Here is a 23,114-nt window from a genome sequence, read left to right on the forward strand (position 1 = left end):
CATGTACTTTTTGGTGTCAGGGAAAATATATGGAGTAAAAGTACATAATTTTCTTTAGGAATGTAGTGAAGTAAAAGTACAAGTTGTCAAAACTATCAATAGTAAAGTAAAGTTGGTTAGCTAATGTGTTGCATTTTATCAGTCAACGCAGAAAGCTGTAGGCTATGGTGGCTTTTCACATGAATAATGGCGAAATTGACAGGTGGACTAAATCGACAGGTTAGCCAGGCTACATAGGTATTTCTTCCTCAGGTGTTCCGGCCAAAATAGCCTGAGGTGATTTCATCATCATTCTGACCATCCCATTGGTCGGGGGCTGTGACTAGTTGAGGACTTCAGCGGTAATTGGGGGGAAACGGGAGCTGGCTGCAGTGTTCCAAACTATTTGGAAGGGAGTGACACCGGAGGGTGCATTTGGGTATATATAGCACCGTTTGTGCAACTTTTCTGACAATCTCCCTGGGCGAGGAAGAGAAGGGGTCATCACGAAGTGCGGAGGAAGACTGGCTGTTTCCCGAAGCTATGGCTCTCAATGCACTTTTCTTTGTATTGATCACATCAGTGATTATACAAACCGCGACATCGCGCACCTTCAAATCGTAAGTACACCAAAAAACATTTGATGAAGAAAGCAGTAGATTAAACACACAATCATCTATTTGTATTTACATGTCTGGCTGGATGCAACAGACTTCAAATGTAGGAATTAATTATACTCCGAATTCTTCACGCTATGCAGGTGTAGAATAGCCAACTGAAACGATGTAAATATTTTAGTTATAAACATATTAAATATAAAACAGTATTTTCTATGCTCACTGCACTGACAACTGAATAGAGACAATTGCAAGCATCTCTGTGAATAATACAAAATAAGATGGTGGTCAGGCCACAGGACGTCGCTGTTATACATACAGTACCTCTGTCTCTCTGCATGTGAGGCTTTTCATTTGTTATGAGACATGCTGCCAAATTGAACTATAGATTTTTGGGTTGAAAAAAATCCTACTTGTGATAGCTGTTATACAGTGTATTCAGACCCCTTGACTTTTATGAAATGTTAAGTTCCAGCCTTATTCTAAAATTGATTTAATAGAAAATATCAATCTAGACACAGAACCCCATAAAGACACAGCAAACCCTGTTTTTTGTTTTTAATTTTGCAAATGTATTAAAGAGAACGCTCACATGTTACATACAGTTGAAGTTTACATAAACCAAGTTAATGACGGCAACATAAGTGTTTCAACCACTCCACATATTTCTTGTTAACAAACTATAGTTTTGTCAAGTTGGTTAGGACATCTACTTTGTGCCTGACAAGTAATTTATCCAACAATTGTTTACAGACATTATTTCACTTATAATTCACCATATCATAATTCCAGTGCTTCAGAAGTTTACATACACAAAGTTGACTGCTTGGACAATTCCAGAAAATGATGTCATGGCTTTAGAAGCTTCTGATAGGCTAATTGACATTTGAGTCAATTGGAGGTGTACCTGTGGATGTATTTGAAGGCCTACCTTCAAACTCTGTGCCTCTTTGCTTGACATCATGGGAAAATCAAAAGAAAACAGCTAAGACCAATAATTTGTAGACCTCCACAAGTCTGGTTCATCCTTGAGAGTAATTTCCAAATGCCTCAAGGTGCCATGTTCATCTGTACGAACAATAGTACACCATGGGACCACACAGCCGTCATACCGCTCAGTAAGGAGACTCGTTCTGTCTCCTAGACATGAATGTATTTTGGTGCGAAAAGTGCAAATCAATCCCAGAACAATAGCAAAGGACCTTGTGAAGATGCTGGAGGAAATGGGTAAAAAAGTATATCCACAGTAAAACGAGTCCTATATCGACATAACCTGAAAGGCCGCTCAGCAAGGAAGAAGCCACTGCTCCAAAACCACCATAAAGCCAGACTACGGTTTGCAACTGCACGTAAGGACAAAGATCGTACTTTTTGGAGAAATGTCCTCTGGTTTGATGAAACAAAAATAGAACTGTTTGGCCATAATGACCATCGTTATGTTTGGAGGAAAAAGGGGGACGCTCGCAAGCCGACGAACACCATTCCAACCACGAGGCATGGGGGTGGCAGCATGTTGTGGGGGTGCTTTGCTGCAGGAGGTACTGGTACACTTCACAAAATAGATGAGATCATGAGGTAGGGAAATGATGTGGATATATTGAAGCGACATCTCAAGACATCAGTTGGGAAGTTCAAGCTTGGTCGCAAATGTGTCTTCCAAATGGACAATGACCCCAAGCATACTTCTTAAGCCATTTTGCAACAACTTTGGGACAACAAAGTCAAGGTATTGGAGTGGCCATCACAAAGCTCTGACCTCATTTTCCTATGGAAAATTTGTTGGCAGAACTGGAAAAAGCATGTGCGAGCAAGGAGGCCTACAAACCTGACCCAGTTACACCAGCTCTGTCGGGAGTAATGGGCCAAAATTCAACCAACTTATTGTGGAAGGCTACCTAAAACGTTTGCCCCTAGTTCAACAATTGCCAGGCAATGCTACCAAATACTAATTGAGTGTATGTATACTTCTGACCCGCTGGGAATGTGGTGAAATAAATAAAAGCTGAAATTAATCACTCTACTATTATTCTGACATTTCACATTCTTAAAATAAAGTGGTGATCAACTGACCTAAGACGGGGAATGTTTACTAGGATTAAATGTCAGGAATTGTGAAACTGACTTAGACAAATGCTTTAAGATGTATGTGAACTTCTAACTTCAACGGTAAGTACTCAGACCCTGTACTCAGTACTTTGTTGAAGCACCTTTGGCCATGATTACAGCCTTGTCTTCTTGGGTATGACACTACAAGCTTGGCATACCTGTATTTGGGGAGTTTCTCCCAGTCTTCTCTGCAGATCCTCTCAAGCTCTTCCAGGTTGGATGGGGAGCATCTCTTCACAGCTATTTTCAGGTCTTTCCTTTGATGTCGATTGGGCTCAAGTCAGGGCTCTGGCTGGGCCACTCAACTGTTCCCCGGTAGGCCGTCATTGTAAATAAGTATTTGGTCTTCACTGACATGCCTGGTTAAATTAATAAATTACTCGCAATTGCGCTCAAGTGTATCCTGTTTCCATTGATAATCCTTGCTGTTTCTACAACTTGATTGGCATCTACCTGTGGTAAATTCAATTATATTGCGGTTAAACATTTATTTAAGCCATTTTAGTATAAGGCCAAAGTAAAGAAATGTGAAAAGTCAAGGCGTCTGAATACGAATGCACTGTATGTGCATCTTAGATGTTGAAACACTTCCCCCTTTTGGTCTGATTTCCTTCACTTTCCCTCTGTTTAATCATCCCCAACACATGGTTGACAGTCCATGAAAACAACTCATTGGGATCCATTCCTACACTCTCCAAAACAGAATCAATTGTGCCCTCCTTTGGACTGAGTGGGGCACATAGCCAGAGACAAATAAGGTCACTTTGTCCCCAACTTTAAAAAATCAGTAGGGTACAAAGGAACTAAAGAGCTGTTTGAGTACACTGCCACTTAAGTATTATTATCGCCATCACGGTTGACAACTCCATTGTGTCCTCCTCCCAGAGCGCTAAGAACCTTGGCGTGATCCTGGACAACACCCTGTCGTTCTCAACTAACATCAAGGCGGTGGCCCGTTCCTGTAGGTTCATGCTCTACAACATCCGCAGAGTACGACCCTGCCTCACACAGGAAGCGGCGCAGGTCCTAATCCAGGCACTTGTCATCTCCCGTCTGGATTACTGCAACTCGCTGTTGGCTGGGCTCCCTGCCTGTGCCATTAAACCCCTACAACTCATCCAGAACGCCGCAGCCCGTCTAGTGTTCAACCTTCCCAAGTTCTCTCACGTCACCCCGCTCCTCCGCCCTCTCCACTGGCTTCCAGTTGAAGCTCGCATCCGCTACAAGACCATGGTGCTTGCCTACGGAGCTGTGAGGGGAACGGCACCTCAGTACCTCCAGGCTCTGATCAGGCCCTACACCCAAATAAGGGCACTGCGTTCATCCACCTCTGGCCTGCTCGCCTCCCTACCACTGAGGAAGTACAGTTCCCGCTCAGCCCAGTCAAAACTGTTCGCTGCTCTGGCTCCCCAATGGTGGAACAAACTCCCTCACGACGCCAGGACAGCGGAGTCAATCACCACCTTCCGGAGACACCTGAAACCCCACCTCTTTAAGGAATACCTAGGATAGGATAAAGTAATCCTTCTCACCCCCCCCTCACCCCCCTTAAAATATTTAGATGCACTATTGTAAAGTGGTTGTTCCACTGGATGTCATAAGGTGAATGCACCAATTTTTAAGTCTCTCTGGATAAGAGCGTCTGCTAAATGACTTAAATGTAAATGTAATTACCACAGCTGCACTCATGCTGACTCTTTCCCCTTTTAGGATTTACTTGGTGACGGTCAGCTCGGAGGTGGTAGGAGGGACCACAGAGAAACTTTGTGCTCAGGTCTACCAAGCCACAGAGCCTCTGTTGTTGAAGGTGTCGCTGGAAATGGAGGGTGGCAGCGGCACCACTCTACTGGAGGAAGACGTAACACAGGACTTCTATCGCTGCATCTCCTTCCAGGTCAGCTGTAACTGTGCTGTGTTCAGCAGGCTACAACGTTGTGGACCGCTCTGATATAAATATTTCATGTAGAACCAACATACTTTACATGTCAGAGAGGCATCAAGCCAGCTCTGTATGACATTTCTAACTGCAAGGTTCCACAATGATGTGATGCGCTATATATCAGGATCTTCTATAATACTATGGAAACTAGTACTGGTCATCCTCTACCATCATCTAAAGAATACAAGTCTTACTAGACTCAAGCTGGCTATGCACATTCATTCAACACTTAATTATTTTATTCTGAGTAGTCAATCATGTTTTATAGAAAATGATCCTATGAAAGGCAATAGCAGTTATATTAATCATACTTTGCTATCTACCACTTAACAAAAAGCCCTCTGTTCTCAAGCTACTCCATCAGAGAGCCATACTTTGGTTAGGAGCTAGAGGATTGTAGAAGTTTTACCAAGCTTCTGATCTTCATTGTAGGTACCCCCAGTGAAGGCTGACAGTGTGGCCACTGTTCTTGTCAGCATCAAGGGGAGAAAGGATGAGATGAGTAACAAGACCAAGATCCTTATCAAGCCTAAAAGATTCCTCACCATTTTCCAGACCGACAAACCAGTCTACAAACCTGGACAGACAGGTAGTTAGCTACAATCTTTGATGAACACTGAAATGTCTGTGTACTTTACAGTATATTTGTGAGGCCATAAGCTTGAGGAAAGGTCATTCCTGAAATGGAGGATGGATATACTGTACACATATAGACAAATGTTTCTACCCCTTTTCCAGTCAAGTTCCGAATCGTCTCGCTGGATGCCAGTTTCTTGTCATTCAATCAGATGGTAAGTTACTCTTTCAGTATTGTCTGGGTCAGAGAGACTGTGTAGCTGGCTCGGCAAACGTGGTCAGAGTTTATTTGCTCTCTACTGTAACTCTGTAGATAAAGATGCCTTTACTGTAGAAACTGTTTTGGGGAGTCGTGAAACTAAAGTTTCAGTTAGGCTTACGGTAAAAACAATTTTGGGAAATAATAAAGTTGGCATTTTTTGGGGGGGCTAAATGCTGAATGTTTTTCTCTTTTCTAGTATCTAACAGTGGAGCTTCAGGTGAGACCAATTTAAAATCCATTGCAACTAAAAGCCAAAGCTGTATATAAAAAAAAAATGTTACCTGCCAATATGTACTGTGGCATGATATTATACAATGCCTAACAAAAATACCTACCTTCAACCTATTATGAATCTGTATACAGGACCCGAACTCCAACCGCATTGCTCAGTGGTTGAACCAGTCAACAGTGAGTGGAATTCTGGACCTGTCCCACCCCATGTCTGCAGAGGCAACGCAAGGAAGTTACATCATCACTGCATGGAATGAGAAGGGAGAGCAAACTTCCCAAACCTTTGACATCAAAGAATATGGTGAGGAAATTGGCATGGGATAAAAAAAAATCAGATTATATTGTTTTTACATGGTGATTCCATGTTTTTTTGTGTAGTTTAATAGACAATGAGGAAATAACATCATGTATTTTTACAGTTTTACCCAAATATGAGGTCAAAGTCTATCTACCCCAAACAATCACTATTCTGGACAAGCAAGCAACACTGAGAGTTTGTGGAAAGTAAGTGCATAAGATGATAGACAGTAAGATGATAATGTAAACTGGGACACTTTATGGACAGAATATTAAGCCTTAATTTGTGTGTTGCATAGACCACTTTAGAGACTGTGCCATGTTTGATACTTGCTCATGTTCAAAGCTTTTTCTACTTTTTTGCAACAGTTAATTGTCTGTCTTCTGGTGACTTTATTTGTAGATACACTTATGGAAAACCAGTGGTTGGGTCTGTCACTGCAAAAGTTTGCAGAATTGCCGTTCAATATTACTGGTTATTTGATTCTAGTAATATCTGCGAGGTGTATCTTATCAAAGTAAGTGTTTTTATTGTTACGCCGAATTCTTTGAAGAACACTGTGGACAAAATGTTGGTTTCTGTAGCTTAGCTAAGATGACCTACAACTACTCATTCATCCTAGACTGACAAAACTGGTTGTGCAACCCAAATGATCGACTTGACCCGGTTCCGTCTACATGAATCTTTTGGGGACTTCGAAGTGGAGACTGAGCTGGAAGAATATGGAACTGGTAGGAGAGAACCTTATCTTGAACGTAGAGGTGTTTACATGCTGAACTGTTAACCTCTGACCTTGCCTGTGTTCTCTCCAGGGGTCATCCTTAAAGGTAGTGGCAAGGCAAGCTTCACCAATGTCATCGTAACTGTTCGTTTTGAGGACGTGCCCCAAGCATATAAACCAGGAATTGCATACGAGGGGAAGGTGAGGACAAACTATATTAACAAATGCCTTTTTAATAACACTGCAGAGAATGTTTTATGGATTTGAACATGAAGTGGTGATAAATGTTAACATGTAATTTGGAGCATCTAAACTAGGCTTTTGATGTCTTGTTTGCAATGGGAGTGTACATTTAGTATATTGGATGTCTAAACTAGGCTTTTGATGTCTTGTTTGCAATGGGAGTGTACATTTAGTATATTGGATGTCTAAACTGGGCTTTTGATGTCTTGTTTGCAATGGGAGTGTACATTTAGTATATTGGATGTCTGTAGTCATCCTGTCCTGTGTTTTCAGATCAAGGTGACCGGTCCCGACTCTAGTCCCGTTCCCAATGAGCCTGTGTATCTCTTCCTACAAAACAGTGGCAAATCTGAGAACTGGACTCTCACCACAGACAGCAAGGGCATTGCTTCCTTCTCTCTAGACACTTCTCTATGGAGTTCTGATTCTGTCTCTCTGTCGGTCAGTGGTCACTCACTCATGTTTTCCTCTGAATATTTAATCATATATTATTTACTGTAAATATTCATTTCTGACTGATCAATTTCTCCTAGTGTATTCTCCAAGGTTACTACAATAGTTTATTTTTCATATATTTTCTGTGTTTCTCGAACCAGGCTCGTTATCAAAAGGTTGAGGAGGATTATCTGTATGAGCAGGGTGTGCGTAGACCAGAATATTCATCGGATTACCACTTCGTAAGAGAATTTTATTCTAAGAGCAAGAGCTTTGTGAAGATAATGCAGGGCGAAGGGAAGTTCTCCTGTGAGAAGGACGGTATTGTTCTTGCTCACTACATCATCCAAGGGGTGGAGCTGAAAAAGGGACAGACGACCCTGGACTTTTTCTATCTGGTAAGATTAAAGGGATGTTTCACTCAAAATATGTTTTTTTTTATTGATTCCACTACAAGATTTGGGATATTTTACTTCAGTATTTGATTGTTTTGTCTGGAAATATTTGAATGGCTTGGGAAAACCATACAGTACTTCACTTCCAGTTGAATATTTCACCTAAGCTGATACACAGTAATACATTGCTTTAGTAATATATCTGATCTCCAGGTTTTGGCCAGTAACTCTCTGGTTATTAATGTTGACGCTGCCACCTGGCTGTCTCTTATGTCCCAGGTTATATCTAGAGGCAGCATTCGGCAGCACGGCCGTATTCCTGTGACCATTAAAGAAAGAAAAGGTAAATGAAGTGGTCTTGGATTCTCCCGACTGCTTCCTGACTTTTTTTTTCTTTAGAACTTCTCAGAACCCCACTTGATTAGAGAACATGCCTAATGGCATTAAGCTGGCATGGGATAAAAAGCTGTCACGACAGGATTCAATCATCCAGATTACATCTTCAATACAAGCTCTTACTGCACAGTATATTTCAAAGTGTTCAGTGACTAGCCTTTGTCCGTATTGGTGGCTAATGGCCATCCCATTGTCCATCTCTTTCAGTTAACCAAGGGCAGCTGATGCTCTCGCTGCAGCGGATGCCTGAGCTGACCCCTTTTGCCCAGGTAGTGGTGTACACCGTGTTGCCTGATGGGGAGGCAGTAGCAGACAGCCGAGACTTCCCCATTCAACTCTGCCTTAAAAACAAGGTAGGCAACTAGGCGTCTTTCAACTGCACCTTTTAGATCATCACAAATTCGTTGGTCAGTTGTTGCGTGCTCAGTAGTGGTGTAGATGAAAGTCAGTGGTTTTGGTCACCAGGTGTTGTGTTGGTTGAGGTCAGAAGATGAATGGTCGGAAGATATGTAGTTGTGGGCAGCAGTTGAGTGATAACTAGCTGTGTGGTTGTGGTCAATGGATCTGGTAAGCAGTTGTGGTCAATATTTGTGTGATTGTGGTCACCCTCTTTTTTTGCCCTCTGTTTGGCGAGTACCCATAGCAATGGCTCTGTTTGGGCTGCTCCATAATGACACGCAGCTGTTAGTAGACCTCAGCATGCCACTTTTTTTTTGTAATTCTGAACTCTGACAAACGGCTAATTATTTTTATTGATAGAAGCTATTCCTAACCTGCTCTTTCCAGTCAGAACACAAAGTTGTATACAAGTAACTTGAGTGAGACCATTCCGCACATTTTAGTTTGAACTGCGTGTCTAGATTAAATGGTGTAGGAGGAGTAGCGTCCTGAAAAAGTATGAATATCTAAGCTGAGGCTTTTGCTGCGCCAGCCCCACAGATACACGGTGTTTGATAGTTTGCTGTAGAACACGTGAGAATTGCATGTACTTTCAGAAGCTACTCCTAGGTGGCCTACGACCTACTGGTAGCTTGTGATCGACCTGTTGGAGACCCCTGTTCTACACAGTACTACCATTATGTTATGGGCTCTGTACCAGTATGCTACTATACTTGGAATGAACCAATGCGTTAGACATGTATGCTAGTATAGATATATTTAAACATAGCTGTGATGTCTCTTCCTTTTCTCCTCTCCAGGTGTCCCTGAAGTTCTCGTCCCTCCAGGAGTTGCCAGGGGAGAAGACCTCTCTGAGCCTCCAGGCCCACCCAGGGTCTCTGTGTTCTCTCAGGGCCATTGACCAGAGTGTGCTGCTGCTGCAGCCTGAACGGGAGCTCAGCCTAGACTCTGTACGTTCTCCATGGTTCTGCGTCCCAAATGGCTCCCTATACCCTATGTAGTGCACTACTTTTGGGGGCCATTTGGGACAAGACACAGCCCATCACATTCACTTACTAACCATTGACTCGACACACTAAGCTGAAGCCTAACCATGATCACACACACCACCTTTGGCATTGTTTTTGTGCACCCATGTTTTTCAAGATGGGATTTGGCTCATTTTCAGCTTCCTCTAATCATGTCTAAACCACTGTCTGATAATTAAAGTTTAGAAGTTTTAACTTGTGGGACTATTTAGTTGGTTCTGTTGTACCACTAAATCGAGTGCAGATAAAGTATTGGCTATACGCATTTAACCCAGGTGTTATCCTATGCACTAACATTGTCCTAACTATGTACTGACCCTATAACCTCTGACCATGAACCGACCACGCTCTGATCATGCACCGACCACTCTCTGACTTGTCAAGATGCTGCGGGTTATTAAGTCAGTATTACTAGAAGTATATTACTTTCCTCTCTGCAGGTCTTCAGTCAGCTGCCTGTTCAGAAGTTGTCTGGATATTCATACATGGTAGAAGACCCCTACCCATGCCTTCGATATCCTCCAAGATTTGAAGAGGCGATGATTAGGCCCCTTCCACCTGTACCAGAGTTGGTTGTACCTGTTTGGGGGAGACACTCATTCAGGTTTGGCCCCAGCGACGACAAAAACGATGTCTACAGCATCTTTAAAGTACGAGACTCAAATAAATGTGTCTGTTTTGAAAATGTATATGAAAGACTCAGGCTAAAATGGCGTCTTTGTAAAGTAGACACAGCATTCCATTTTAATTCATTCAGTCTATGAATTGACTTTTCAGAAATAAGTAAAGATGTTTGGTTTTAAATTGCTTCAACCAATACCCACATAATTGAGCAAAACTGAAATATAGGTATGGTATGGCCTTTACACTGACTGTTCTATTGCTTTACTTCGCATTTTAGGAAGTTGGAATCAAGATCCTGACCAACTCTGACGTGAAAAAACCTTACGACTGCAACACATTCTTTGCAAGGAACGAAAATGATATAATAGAAGGTATTGTATACAGTCATTGAATGCTGGTCACCTCATTCTGTTTATATAATGTGTATGATAATACTGTGTTCTCAACATGGCTCATCCTAATATAACTACTACTGTACCTTTTCCAAATTGTATTCTGTCTACACACCATTTATATTCCCACTCTAATATCTACTTGGATTGTTTGTTCTTAATCTTTTATTTTGTATTGTTGGAGCTAGTAATGCCAGCATTTCGCTACGCCTGCAAATCTGTATTTGATATGCTAATGTATAAACCTTCCTAGTCTCAACCTAATGAAGGATTTGTTTCTATTTACAGCTCGTCCCATGAACATGATGCCAAATGAGGAGAATGCACCAACCTCTGGCGCCTCTGACAGGCCTAAGGAGACCGTCCGCACGTACTTCCCTGAGACCTGGATCTGGGACCTGGTTCCTGTGGGGTAAGCTTTCTGACAGACGCCATATTTGTAGTCCAACACACATTCCTTTCCATGGGGTGCTGGGCTGACCATGCCTACTGAAATGGCAATACTGAAACCACAGGCATGTCATTGTCCTAGGGGTTGATTTAAAAATAATCACCTAGTCCGCTATTTTATTGACCATGTTATGTGTTCTGATGTATATTAACATGGTTTTTATTGCGCCCTTTTCGCCACGACCAGACTTACAGGAAAAGTGAATGTTGAGAAGACTGTCCCAGACACCATCACTAAGTGGGCTGCAGGGGCGTTCTGTACTTCCCCAGTGGGTTTTGGCCTGGCTCCCAACACTGGCCTCACTGCCTTCCAACCCTTCTTTGTGAGCCTGACGCTGCCCTACTCTGTCATCCGGGGGGAGGTGTTCACACTCAAGGCCACAGTGTTCAACTACCTCTCCAAGTGTATCATGGTAAGCCCTCCCAGGGTTGTCTCTTTCTTTACCTCTCCAGTCCCACTTCATTTGGGTAGACCAGGGGTAGGCAACTAGATTCAGCTGCAGGCCAATTTGTGTTGGAGCAAATGTGTGGGGGGGGGGGGGGCAGATGATGACGATAACGTAACAGCATCGACTCAGAGTTCCTCTGTCCACTGTCAGTTACTTTGCCCATCTTAAGCTGTTAATTTTATTGGCCAGTCTGAGATGGATATTTCTTTGCAACTCTGCCTAGAAGGTCAGCATCGCGGAGTTGCGTCTTCACTGACTTTGAGACTGGTGTTTTGCGGGTTCTATTTAATTAAGCTGCCAGTTGAGGACTTGTGAGGTGTCTATTTCTCAAACTCTACACTAATGTACTTGCTCAGGTGTGCACCGGTGCCTCCCACTCTTTTCTATTCTGGTTTGAGACTGTTTGCGTTCTGAGGGAGTAGTACACCGTTGTATGAGATCTTCAGTTTCTGCAATTTCTCGCATTGAATAGCCTTCATTTCTCAGAACAAGAATAGACTGACGAGTTTTAGAACAAAGTCCTTTGTTTCTGCCTGTAATCAAACCCAGAAATGATACTCAAGTCTAAAGAAGGCCAGTTTTATCAGCACAACAGTTTTCCGCTGTGCGAACATAATTGCAATTAGCCTTTTAACATTCTAAACTTGGATTAGCTAACACAACCTGCCATTGGAACACAGGAGTGATGGTTGCTGGTGATGGGCTGATGTAGATATTACATTAAAAAATCTGCCGTTTCCAGCTACAATAGTCATTTAAACATTAACGATGTCTACACTGTATTGCTGATCAATTTGATATTTTAATTGACAAAATGTGCTCTTTCAAAAACAAGGACTCAACTTTTGAAAGGCAGTGTACGGTACCAATCAAAAGTTTGGACACCTACTAATTCATTTTTTATTTTTTACAAAATTGTAAATTGTATAATAGTGATGACAACTCATCTATGAAATAACACATGGAGTAACAAAATGTTAAACAAATCAAAATAGATTTTGTATTTGAGATTCTTCAAAGTAGCCACCTGTTGCCTTGACAGCTTTGCACACTCTTGGCTTTCTCTCAACCAGCTTTGAGGTAGTCACCTGGAATGCATTTCAATTACCAGGTGTGCCTTGTTAATTTGTGAAATTTCTTTCCTCTAATGTGTTTGAGCCAATCAATTGTGTTGTGGTATACAGAAGAGCCCTATTTGGTGTAAAACCAAGTCCATATTATGGCAAGAACCGCTCAAATAAGCAATGAGAAACAAGTGTCATTCCTTTAAGACATGGTGGTCAGTCAAAACAGAATGTCAAGAACTTTGGAAGTTTCTTCAAGTGCAGTTGAAAAAACGATCAAGCGCTATGATAACTGGCTCTCACGAGGACCGCCACAGGAAGGGAAGACCCAGACTTACCTCTGCTGCACAAGATCAGTTTATTAGTTACCAGCCTCAGGAATTGCAGCCCAAATAAAGCTTCAGAGTTCAAGTAACAGACATCTCAACATCACCTGTTCAGAGGAGACTGCATGAATCAGGCCTTCATGGTCAAATTGCTGCAAAGAAACCACTACTAAAGGACACTAATAAGAAGAGACTTGACCAAGAAAAACACAATTGCTATTAGACCAGTAGAAATCTGTCCTTTGGTCTGAGTCCAAACCGCCATGTCTTGTGATACCCAGAGTAGGTGAACGGATCTCCGCATGTGGTTTCCACCGTGAAGCATGGAGGTGCGATGGTGTGGGGGTGCTTTGCTGGTGACACTGTCTGTGATTTATTTACAATTTAAGGCACGCTTAACCAACATGGCTACCACAACATTCTGCAGCAATATGCCATCCCATCTGTTTTTCACTTAGTGCAACTGGACAATGACTCAACACACCTCCAGGCTGTGTAAGGGCTGTTTGAGCAAGAAGAGCAATGGTGTGCTGCATCAGATGACCTAGCCTCCACAATCACCTAAACTCAAGCAAATTGAGATGGTTTGGGATTCGTTGGACCGCAGAGTGAAGGAAAAGCAGCCAACAAGTGCTCAGCATATGTGGGAACTCCTTCAAGACTGTTGGAAAAGCATTACTCATGAAGCTGGTTGAGAGAATGCTAAGTGTGCAAATCTGTCATCAAGGCAAAGGGTGCTTTTTGCAGAATCTAAATTATTATTATTTTGGTTATGTCAGTTATGATGTCGTCACTATTCTACAATGTAGAAAATATAAAGAAACCCTTGAATGGGTTATTTTTGCTCAACTTTGGGGGAACAAATCACTCACGGGCTGGTTTTTGCCCATGAGCTGCCTGTTGCCGACAATCTGTAGACGCTCTGTTTTTGAGAAATCTAGTAAAGTTGCAATTGACCCCATGTGTTTCTCCTAGGTGAAGGTGACTCTAGCTGAGTCCAAGCAGTTCAAAGCCAGGACATGTGAAGGCTGCCAGTACACACTGTGTCTGTGTGCTGAAGAGAGCAGGACCTTCACGTGGATCCTCACCCCAACTGCTCTAGGTTTGCCATACAGTACTCTGTCAATCTATCACAAGGCTCTTGCAATAGACTCCATGTACTCCCTACACCTAGGCCCTTACCTCCTAACCCTTCAATGTTTGCAGAGCTGTAAGGTGTTAGAAATATGGTAGAAGCTCTACTACACTGCTTATACCCATCCACACCTTTCAAATAGTGAAGGGTTATGGCCAGAGGGGTAGGGAGTGATTTGGAAGCAGTGATGCTACTGTAAGACAGGTTGTTGACTTCACACGGCTCTCGTTGAACTGAAATGTACGTTGTTGACGTTTATCTGATACACAAATTCCTTGAATATGACATGCTCAAAGATCTCCCTCAGGGGTTATCAGAGAAATGGAGGGAGGGAACAGTTGAGCCAGAGTACATGAGGCTGGAGGTGGAGTGGGTAAAAGGGAGCAAGCTGATGGAGGGGCAGGTTCATGTGTGACTGGTCTAGACTGGAATGTTAATGTTTCCCTGGACTGAACTATAGGGGAGGTGAGTGTGAAAGTGAGCGCCGAGGCATTGAAAACTGAGAAGCTCTGCGGCAAAGAGGTGGCCACGGTGCCAGAGAAAGGACGTATTGACACCGTTGTGCAAACACTGCTGGTGGAGGTGAGTGTCTGTCCTGTATATCAAGTCCACTGTTTTTCTCCCACATTAATTAAAAAGAGTTCTGGGTTTTCAGTAACACTAGGGCAAGGGTGACTACAGTAGAATTTATATCCCCTGCTATTTTATGTTGCATATTTTGATGCGAGGAGACAAACATGGTTTGGTGTTTCAAGCCCAAATGCAGTTAATTAAAAAGAGTTCTTTTTCAGTAACACTAGGGCAGTGAAATGTATATCCCCTTATTTTATGTTGTTTTTGACCATACAAATTTTGGTGTTTCTAGTTAGACTTTGGAGTGAAATTAACTTGTGTTGTCATCATGAGACTTTTTTTTAAATAAAATGTTTTACATTTATTTTGGTGCCGTTTCCCTTTCCCGCTATCAGGCTGAGGGAACCCAGGAGACGGTCAGCCACAACGCTCTGCTCTGCCCTGCAGGTAATCTCCTGACGTCTCAGTCATACGTTCTCATAATTACCCCGATGATTAAGTTGACGTGCATTTGTTGTGGTTTAGATGACAGATACTTTTTAATTGGTTAAAACGGTTCTCAAGTCACTCCGTCTGTCTCGTTTATCTGTCTCGCGTCACCAGAGGGCCCGGTGGAGAAGGACATCTCTCTGAAGCTGCCTAAGGTGTTTGTGGAGGGCTCTGCCAAGGCCTCCCTCTCAGTACTGGGTGAGAATTATCCATCTGTTTTGCTGAATTTTCACACCAAATTATTTAGAGTTTTATAACATTTTCAGGATATGTTTTCCATTTTGGTGCAGATGAAGTGTAGGCAAGGATTTTTCATCCCTCTATTCATGGATGTGGATATTCCACCTGCAGATCTATGATTGCCTTTAGGTTATGGGTGAGGATCAGGATAAGCATTGGTTATTTTTATGGTTAAGGTAAGAAATGGAGCTCTGCTGGTCGACTATCCACTGCGATTGTCTCAATGGTTGGTCTCTTTCACCAGGTGACCTGATGGGTCGGGCCATGAAGAACCTGGACAGCCTGTTGCAGATGCCCTATGGCTGTGGAGAGCAGAACATGGTGCTTTTTGCTCCCAACATCTACATCCTCAACTACCTGCAAAGCACCAGGCAGCTCACCGAGGAGATCCAGACCAGGGCCACAGGCTTCCTAGACAGTGGTGAGTGAGCTGGATCCAGTTCAGTAAGGCACAACATGTGTTGCAATGAAAACCAAGCAATTATTATCCGACCTGTTCAGTTACAGCCTAAAATTACAATCTTCTTACTGGACACAACCCTGGTGACATGGACTGCAACGGTTAATGAAATGTTTAATGGCACACATGGCATGCCCTGGGATATGACAATATAATTTGCAGTAAGCCTTGTACTTTTTAAATAAGCAGTCTGGTCCTGTGTGAATCTCACCTCTGACTAGCAACAACCTGTTCTTTATATTTGGCTCTGAACCAGTTAACGTCATCTTCCACATACAGTACACGTCCCTAGAAGGAGTGTCTTTGTTCACTTGGCCATTTGTGTTGCAGGCTACCAGAGAGAGCTCAACTACAAGCATGACGATGGCTCCTACAGTGCCTTTGGGAAGAGCGATGAGTCTGGAAACACGTGGTCAGTTCAATTGTCCACAGTCCTAATACCTTCTCTTAGATTATTCCTCAATTTACTTCTTTTTTTAAGTCATGAAAATGACGTTAGATTATAGGGGGTTGCAGTATGTTATCAAGGTAAGAATGTGATGGTCTCAAATCCATACTAGTATGTGCTATCGCAAATATAGTTGGCTTCAGCACATACAGTATGGCTACTAGCTTCTGTTATCGAGTCTATGATTCATAGTTTAGGCAAGGCTCACGGCATCTAGTCCGTGTAACTCCAGTGACATCTGACCCGTGTCCACTCAGGCTCACCTCCTTTGTTCTGAAGTCCTTTGGAGGGGCCAAGCCCTACATCTTTGTGGACCCCGCACACATTGCCCAGGCCAAGGCCTGGTTGGCCAGTCACCAGCAGACGGATGGCTGCATCGCGTCAGTGGGGAAACTCTTCCATAACGGCATGAAGGTAAAGGGGAGTCAGACCTCAGTGGGTAATAAGAGGAGTATTATACTGCTGCCACCAAATGTGAGAAGGTAACGTTATGGGCAGAGATTCAGCAGGAGGTTCTGGTGCAAGTGTCCCCTTCTATTTAGAGTGCAATGGTGGAGTCTGCATAAAATCCTAGATGACTAACAAAAGACTTGATAATACATAGTCTAACATCAAATATGAATACTTTACATACTTCATATTGCACTGACTTGTAGCAAAATGTACTGTTCAGGAGGACCTTAGGACCCCACGTGTGCCCCAAAGGAGCACATACTGAGCACAAGAATCCCAAGCATGTTTTAGCCGGTCCTGAGAACACACCACCTCCCTAAAGGGACCTCAGTCTGACTAGTCCCAACAGCATTTGTGCATCTCCAAAACAATACACAGTTGTTTTGCCCCCTGTTTTTTATCTTTGTGCACCATTATGTGAATGTGTTATACAGTGCAATGTTTTTACCTGATATCAGTTGATATCAATGTGACTGGAGCTGGATGGCAAACTAACACCTTTCCATATCCAAGTATTTTAAAAATCTTATTGAATCCTTTGCTGTCATAGGGAGTGTGTTTCTGGGATCAAGTGTCACTCACTGCCTGACATCACCCACACAACGCTGTCACTGCTGGAGCTGGATGGCAACACTTCTTTTTAGTTATCACCTCTTCCATATCCAAATGTATTTTAAAAATCTTATTGAATAACAAGGCCACATTGAGCTCAGGTGCTTTTATCACAACATGTTTAACAAGTTCATTGCCCTAGTGGATATTTGGAAAGGTGCTGTAGTTTTATACATATGTCCAACTACTTCACACAATTCTAAGTAAGACGATATCACCCACACAACGCCTCACTTGTCATATATTCTAATTTGTTAAACATCCCAATATACAGTTCCTTCTGGAAAAGTATTCAGAATTTTGTTACATTAGCCTTAACATTTTTTAAATCTTCAGCGGTCGACACAAAATACACCATAAAAACTAAGTGAAAACGGGTTTGTAGAAATGTTTGCAAATTTATTGAAAATAAAAAAACAGATTCCTTATTTACACAAGTATTCAGATCTTCTGCAATGAGACTTGAATGGACAACCCATTTTAATTGGTCCAGATATTCCGTAATTTCAATCAGTGTTCCTCTGTTTGGTGCCGAATAAACACAATCCTGTTGTCTGTGGGTGTGTCAGGACCCCATGGTGGAGAAGAGTCTGATGTGTCTGAAGGCAGCAGTGTCTGACAAGCTGGAGAACACCTACACCATAGCCCTGCTATCTTACACCTTCACCCTGGCCCAAAACCAGGACATGAGGGCGAAGCTCATCACCCACCTGGACAAGATATCTGCTACCTCCGGTATGTCTTGTCTCTTTGTGAAATTGTCTCTCTACCTTTCTGACTGCTGGGAAACTGACAATGAAAATTCCCACAGGTGGCAATCGTCACTGGGAGAGAGCAGAGGCTTCTGGGACAAAGACAGACTCTCTGGAGGTGGAGATGACATCCTATGTGCTGCTGGCGCTGCTCTCCGGTCCCACCATGCCAGGCTTTGGGCTGGAATACTCCACTGGCATCGTCCGATGGCTGGCCCAGCAGCAGAACCCCTACGGAGGATTCGCCTCCACACAGGTACTTTATTGGTCTGGTAGACATTTATTCACTCTAGCAACTCCTCTGCCAATAGATCCTACTGTTAGTACATGGTCAAACATGGATCACACCATCCTTATTTGTATATGAAATGTAGCAAATTGGACATTTGTATTAAAGCCTTAACAATCATTTCACAACACATGGATTTCCTTGAATTGTTGTGCTGAATTTGATTCCCTGCCCTCTGTCACCAGGACACAGTGGTAGCACTGCAGGCCCTGGCCAAGTACGGTGCTGCCACCTTCAGTCCAGAGGGCGCCAGTACAGTCAGTGTGAGCTCGGCCGGCGGCCTGAAGATGAAGTTTACTGTGAATCAGAACAACCGGCTGCTCTATCAGGAGGTGCAGCTGAGGGAGGTCCCTGGGGACTACAACATCAAGGCACAGGGCAAGAGCTGCGTGTTTGTGCAGGTCAGGCTCCAGTCGTTTTTCCCTTTGCTGCCTCTCAGTACTGCATGTACTGAGTATCTGGTTTGTGTTCAGTAGAGCACACTGTTGCACAAAAACTAACGTTTCAACCCTAGAATTTCAGCATTAATGGAAATGCGTGTGTGCTACTGTTCATTGAAATGTGTATGTTGATTTCATGCATCTCAGTAGTATCGTCTGTCTTTTCAGATCGCCATGCACTACAATATTCCCCCTCCTCCTGACTTCTCTGCTTTCAACATCTCAACAGAGACGCTTGGGAAATGTGACGGCACCAAGAAATCTCTGATCGTGTCTGTGGCTGTCAGGTACAGTGGTATTCCTTTTACCCTTGAAATGGCAGCTGAAAATAATGACTGAACCACCAGTGTGTAGATGCATTTTAAAATGCGTGTTTAAAGCTGCACTAACTTCATCTGACTCTGTGACTGACAGGTACAATGGTCGGCGAGAGGAGACCAACATGGTGATCATCAATGTCAAGCTTCTCTCCGGCTTCGTCCTGGACAAGTCCTCCCTTGGGCCTGTGAGTCAATAAGAGAACCTCAGTTGAGGGAGCACCCTTTAAACAGGGCCAGGAGTTACCAGTTTAGGGAACAGTCCTGGCCCTAAGTATAATCCCCTTGAGGATTAGTTGATGTATAACATGATAATGGCGTCTGTTCTAATTGTAATGCCTGTATTTGTCCTTCGAACGTATCAGTTGAACTGTCTGACACGATCTTATCCTGTGTTCTGTTCTTCCAGTTGAAAAATGACCCCACTGTCAAACGTGTTGACCTGGAGGAAGGACATGTCATCATCTACCTAGATGGGGTAGGAACATGAATGTTGCATCTAAACGGGGCTGTCTTTATCGGTTACAGAACCTAGTTGGATGTGGTCTCATTTGCATCTACACACTGGATTTAACTTGAACAGTAACATCAAAGACTGTAGTGGAGGTTTTACACAGTAACACTATGTGAATCTAACATTGAACTGCAATGTCAAATGTATTATTCCTTTTCTTCCAGCTCAAGCAGAAGGAAACGAAGACTTACAGCCTGGCCATAGAGGAGGATGTGCCTGTGAGGAATCTGAAACCAGCTGTGGTGAAAGTGTATGACTACTACCAGACAAGTAAGAATTCCATTTAACACAGTGAAATGTGTAGGGTTGCCAAGAACTTTAAATAAATGACGTGGTTTTCACAGAAAAGGGAGAATAAGCAGGATCTCATTATCCTCCTATCAGGATTTATGGAATACCAGGGTATTTAAGTTTCCTGTAATTCTGCAACCTTAAGTGATGTCATTCGCAGAAAACATTGTGCTCCCCAAGGGTTATCATAAACTGATACTCTTTCTCAAATGGAAAAATATTAACACTCAACTAGATATTAGACCGTGTGTCAAACCCATTCCAGAGGGCCGAGTGGGAGTTTTTGCTCCGCCCTTGTAAAATTTTGAATTAAGGTGACCTATTTATTTGTTATTTTACCAGGTAAGTTGACTGAACACATTCTCATTTGCAGCAAGTACCTGGGGAATAGTTCCAGGGAAGAGGAGTGGGATGAAATTAGTAAGGAAGTCTCCTCACCTGGTCTACGACTTGAGAAACTAAATCCAGCAGATGAGGCCCTCCATTAAATGAGTGACACCCCTTGGATTAGACAATAAGTGTCAACTTGTTAGCTTTTACTAGAAATGCACTGTGATGTAATATAAACTCAGCAAAAAAATGTCCTCACTGTCAACTGCATTTGTTTTCAGTAAACTTAACATGTTCATACAAATATTTAAACATCTAAGACATGTTACTCCACCAAGGCACCTGCAAGTTCCCGGACACTTCTGGTGGGAATGGCCCTCGCCCTCCGATCCAAGAGACAGAACCGCTACTCGTCAGTGAAGAGCACTTTTTGCTTGTCCTGGCTGGTCCAGCGATGGATTGCGCACATAGGCGACGTTGTTGGCGGTGATGTCTGACGACCTGCCTTAAACAGGCCTATAAGACTTCAATCCAGCCTATTGCGGACAGTCTGAGCACTGATGGCGGGATTGTGCGTTCCTGGTGTAACTTGGGCAGTTGTTGCCATACTGATCCTGTGCAGGTGTTACACGTGGTCTGCCACAACGAGGATGATCAGCTGTCCGTCCTGTCTTAGGCGTCTCACAGTACGGACATTGCAATTTATTGCCATGGCCACATCTGCAGTCCTCATGCCTCTGGCGCATTCACGCTGTCTGTAAGCTGTTAGTGTATTAACGACCATTCCAGAAGCATAGGAAAGTGTAACTCTTACTAATCTTTGATAAACAAAGGGATGCTTTTTTTTTTTTTTTTTTTTTTGTCTAATGGAATACCAGTTTCCAAACCACCCCATTCTCTGAAATATTTGCTACTGGCATACGTGTCAAGGTTACGTACATAACTCCGGTTCATTAAAAGGAAACAAGACATCACCAGTATGGGCCCATTTGTTCACCCCTGCAGTGGGAATTATCATTCTAAAGGAACTGACCTCTGCGTTCCTCTTTTCTGTTCTCAGGTGATGAAGCTGTGAGTGAATACAGCTCCCCGTGTGCAGAGTAGGTACATAAACTACATCTCTAATACTTGAATTTCACAAACTGACATTTGTCATATCTAAATCTGTCAGTTAAGCTGTTTTTTATAGGGAGTAAAATCCTAGGCAAAGCAGGGAATATTCTATTGATTGTCATTTTCACAGGTGATCGTCAATGAAGTGTGACAGACAGCCGATCAAGCTGACTGGACCTGGGCTCAGCCAATTGCTTTCCTATTTAGGAAGAGCTCATAAAATGGAGGGGTTCTATTTGGTGCTTACAGTTCCTGGTTACCCATTGACCAACTTGTAATCTGTTTAACTTTAAGTGAACACAATTGAATAGCTGGGCCTTAAGATTTTACCTCTACTTCAGTTGTAATCCTGCTGAAGTGATTGTAGTGTTTCTACTGCAAATTGAAATGTTAATAAAACCATGCTATTGATTAAAAACAAATGTTACAGAGTCTGGTTTAATAGATCTGAATTGAGAATCCATACATGAAAGTGTACAGTCAACATATGGTGTTTCAGATGGGAGCTATGTTCTACAGTGTCTTTGGCCATTAGACTTCTTTTGAAATGTATTTTTGTACGACACTGGTTGAATGAGTGACATTTTACAGTATAAAACCTTTTTCTAACACTGAACATTTAGTTATACCCATTACGGTGTGGGGAAAATATATCACGGTCTTTTCTCACACTTGAGTGACATGGTTAACCTGCCTGAGGTACTATAAACCTAAACGCATTCAGCATCCTTTAAAACGTCAAGCTACCAGATCATGACATTACCACCTATCCAATCAGATCTACAGGGGGGCTGGAACTGTTCAGTGACAATAACCGACTAGGATTATGACCTCAAGGCACAGACTGATTAGCATTATTGTACTGTTTGGTCTCAGTGGAATGGCTGTCATCAGGACTTGGCAACATTAGTGGAATCTAGTTCAGCAGTAAGCCGATGGCTCAACAGTTCGTCTTCCTCACTGGTTTCAATTAGGTTTATTCTCCACTATTCCAGTGTAAGGAAAGAAAGGGAACTATTAGACACTGATACACAAAGTAGGTCTCACAAGCAAGAGCCTGTAACACTCAATTTGGCAAAAATAAAGGCTTTTGAGCGGAAAGTCTGACATTGGTTATATACAGTGTCTTTTTCAATCTGCGGGCAGAAGTAGAAAACGTCTATTGTAAAGTGATTTAAAAAATAGATACAATGAACGTAAAAGGCAATTTCCCAATACTGGGAGGGATAAGGCCTGAGTCTATTGAAGTGTGTCCCAGCAGTCTCCTTATGATCGTTTCACTGCTAGGCCACCGTACACAAGTCTCTTAGTTCATGAACTGCGTGTAGCCCTCTGCTCCAGTTACTATAACATCCATCCATATCCTCATGGCCTCCGGGGCAGAGGCCACCATGTAGTAGAGTCTGTCGTGAGTCTTCACACAGAAGGTCAACGAGGGATTGGGGCTCTGGGATTGCAGGGGAGAGAGGTCAGAAGGTCAGTAATGTGGAGATGACACGGTCATTTAATGACTAACTGAAAGGTTGCAGGTACAAATCTGTTCTGCCCCTGAACAGGCAGTTAACTAGGCAAGTCAGTTAAGAACAGTAGGTTAAAGGTTACATAGTCTCCGATTCAACTACAGTACTAGAGCTTGGTTAAATGAATTAGTACAATGGGTGCACTACAATCAAATATCTTAAACAACCCCAAAACCTGTGTATTACGTTTGCCCATATCTTTTTTTTT

The 23,114-nt window shown here is 42.8% G+C and overlaps 2 protein-coding genes across 2 annotated transcripts in view; one reads left to right on the top strand and one right to left on the bottom strand.

The window, feature by feature from the left end:
- The first annotated feature begins 337 nt into the window (after positions 1 to 337).
- LOC124004894 (alpha-2-macroglobulin-like) lies at positions 338 to 21,811 on the top strand. Its single transcript, XM_046313716.1, has 36 exons — positions 338 to 599; positions 4,413 to 4,596; positions 5,074 to 5,230; positions 5,380 to 5,432; positions 5,676 to 5,696; positions 5,843 to 6,011; positions 6,130 to 6,214; positions 6,411 to 6,525; positions 6,631 to 6,739; positions 6,821 to 6,930; positions 7,246 to 7,413; positions 7,569 to 7,805; positions 8,082 to 8,145; positions 8,406 to 8,551; positions 9,398 to 9,547; positions 10,066 to 10,275; positions 10,527 to 10,620; positions 10,930 to 11,053; positions 11,279 to 11,504; positions 13,906 to 14,032; positions 14,526 to 14,647; positions 15,034 to 15,085; positions 15,242 to 15,325; positions 15,612 to 15,788; positions 16,158 to 16,239; positions 16,533 to 16,757; positions 17,279 to 17,366; positions 17,910 to 18,075; positions 18,152 to 18,348; positions 18,567 to 18,782; positions 18,990 to 19,108; positions 19,236 to 19,326; positions 19,548 to 19,616; positions 19,817 to 19,922; positions 21,334 to 21,373; positions 21,517 to 21,811. The coding sequence occupies exons 1-36, from the start codon at positions 523 to 525 to the stop codon at positions 21,518 to 21,520; spliced, it is 4,464 nt and encodes a 1,487-aa protein (XP_046169672.1). The 5' UTR covers positions 338 to 522; the 3' UTR covers positions 21,521 to 21,811.
- Positions 21,798 to 23,114, bottom strand: part of LOC124004895 (pleckstrin homology-like domain family B member 1) — a 115,155-nt gene continuing 113,838 nt past the window's right edge. The window contains exon 24 of the mRNA XM_046313717.1: positions 21,798 to 22,833. Within this exon, the coding sequence (XP_046169673.1) occupies positions 22,693 to 22,833 (141 nt within the window). The 3' untranslated portion in view covers positions 21,798 to 22,692. The remainder of the gene's footprint in view (positions 22,834 to 23,114) is intronic.

This window comes from Oncorhynchus gorbuscha, linkage group LG19 (assembly GCF_021184085.1).
Source record: "Oncorhynchus gorbuscha isolate QuinsamMale2020 ecotype Even-year linkage group LG19, OgorEven_v1.0, whole genome shotgun sequence".
Lineage (NCBI taxonomy): Eukaryota > Metazoa > Chordata > Actinopteri > Salmoniformes > Salmonidae > Oncorhynchus > Oncorhynchus gorbuscha.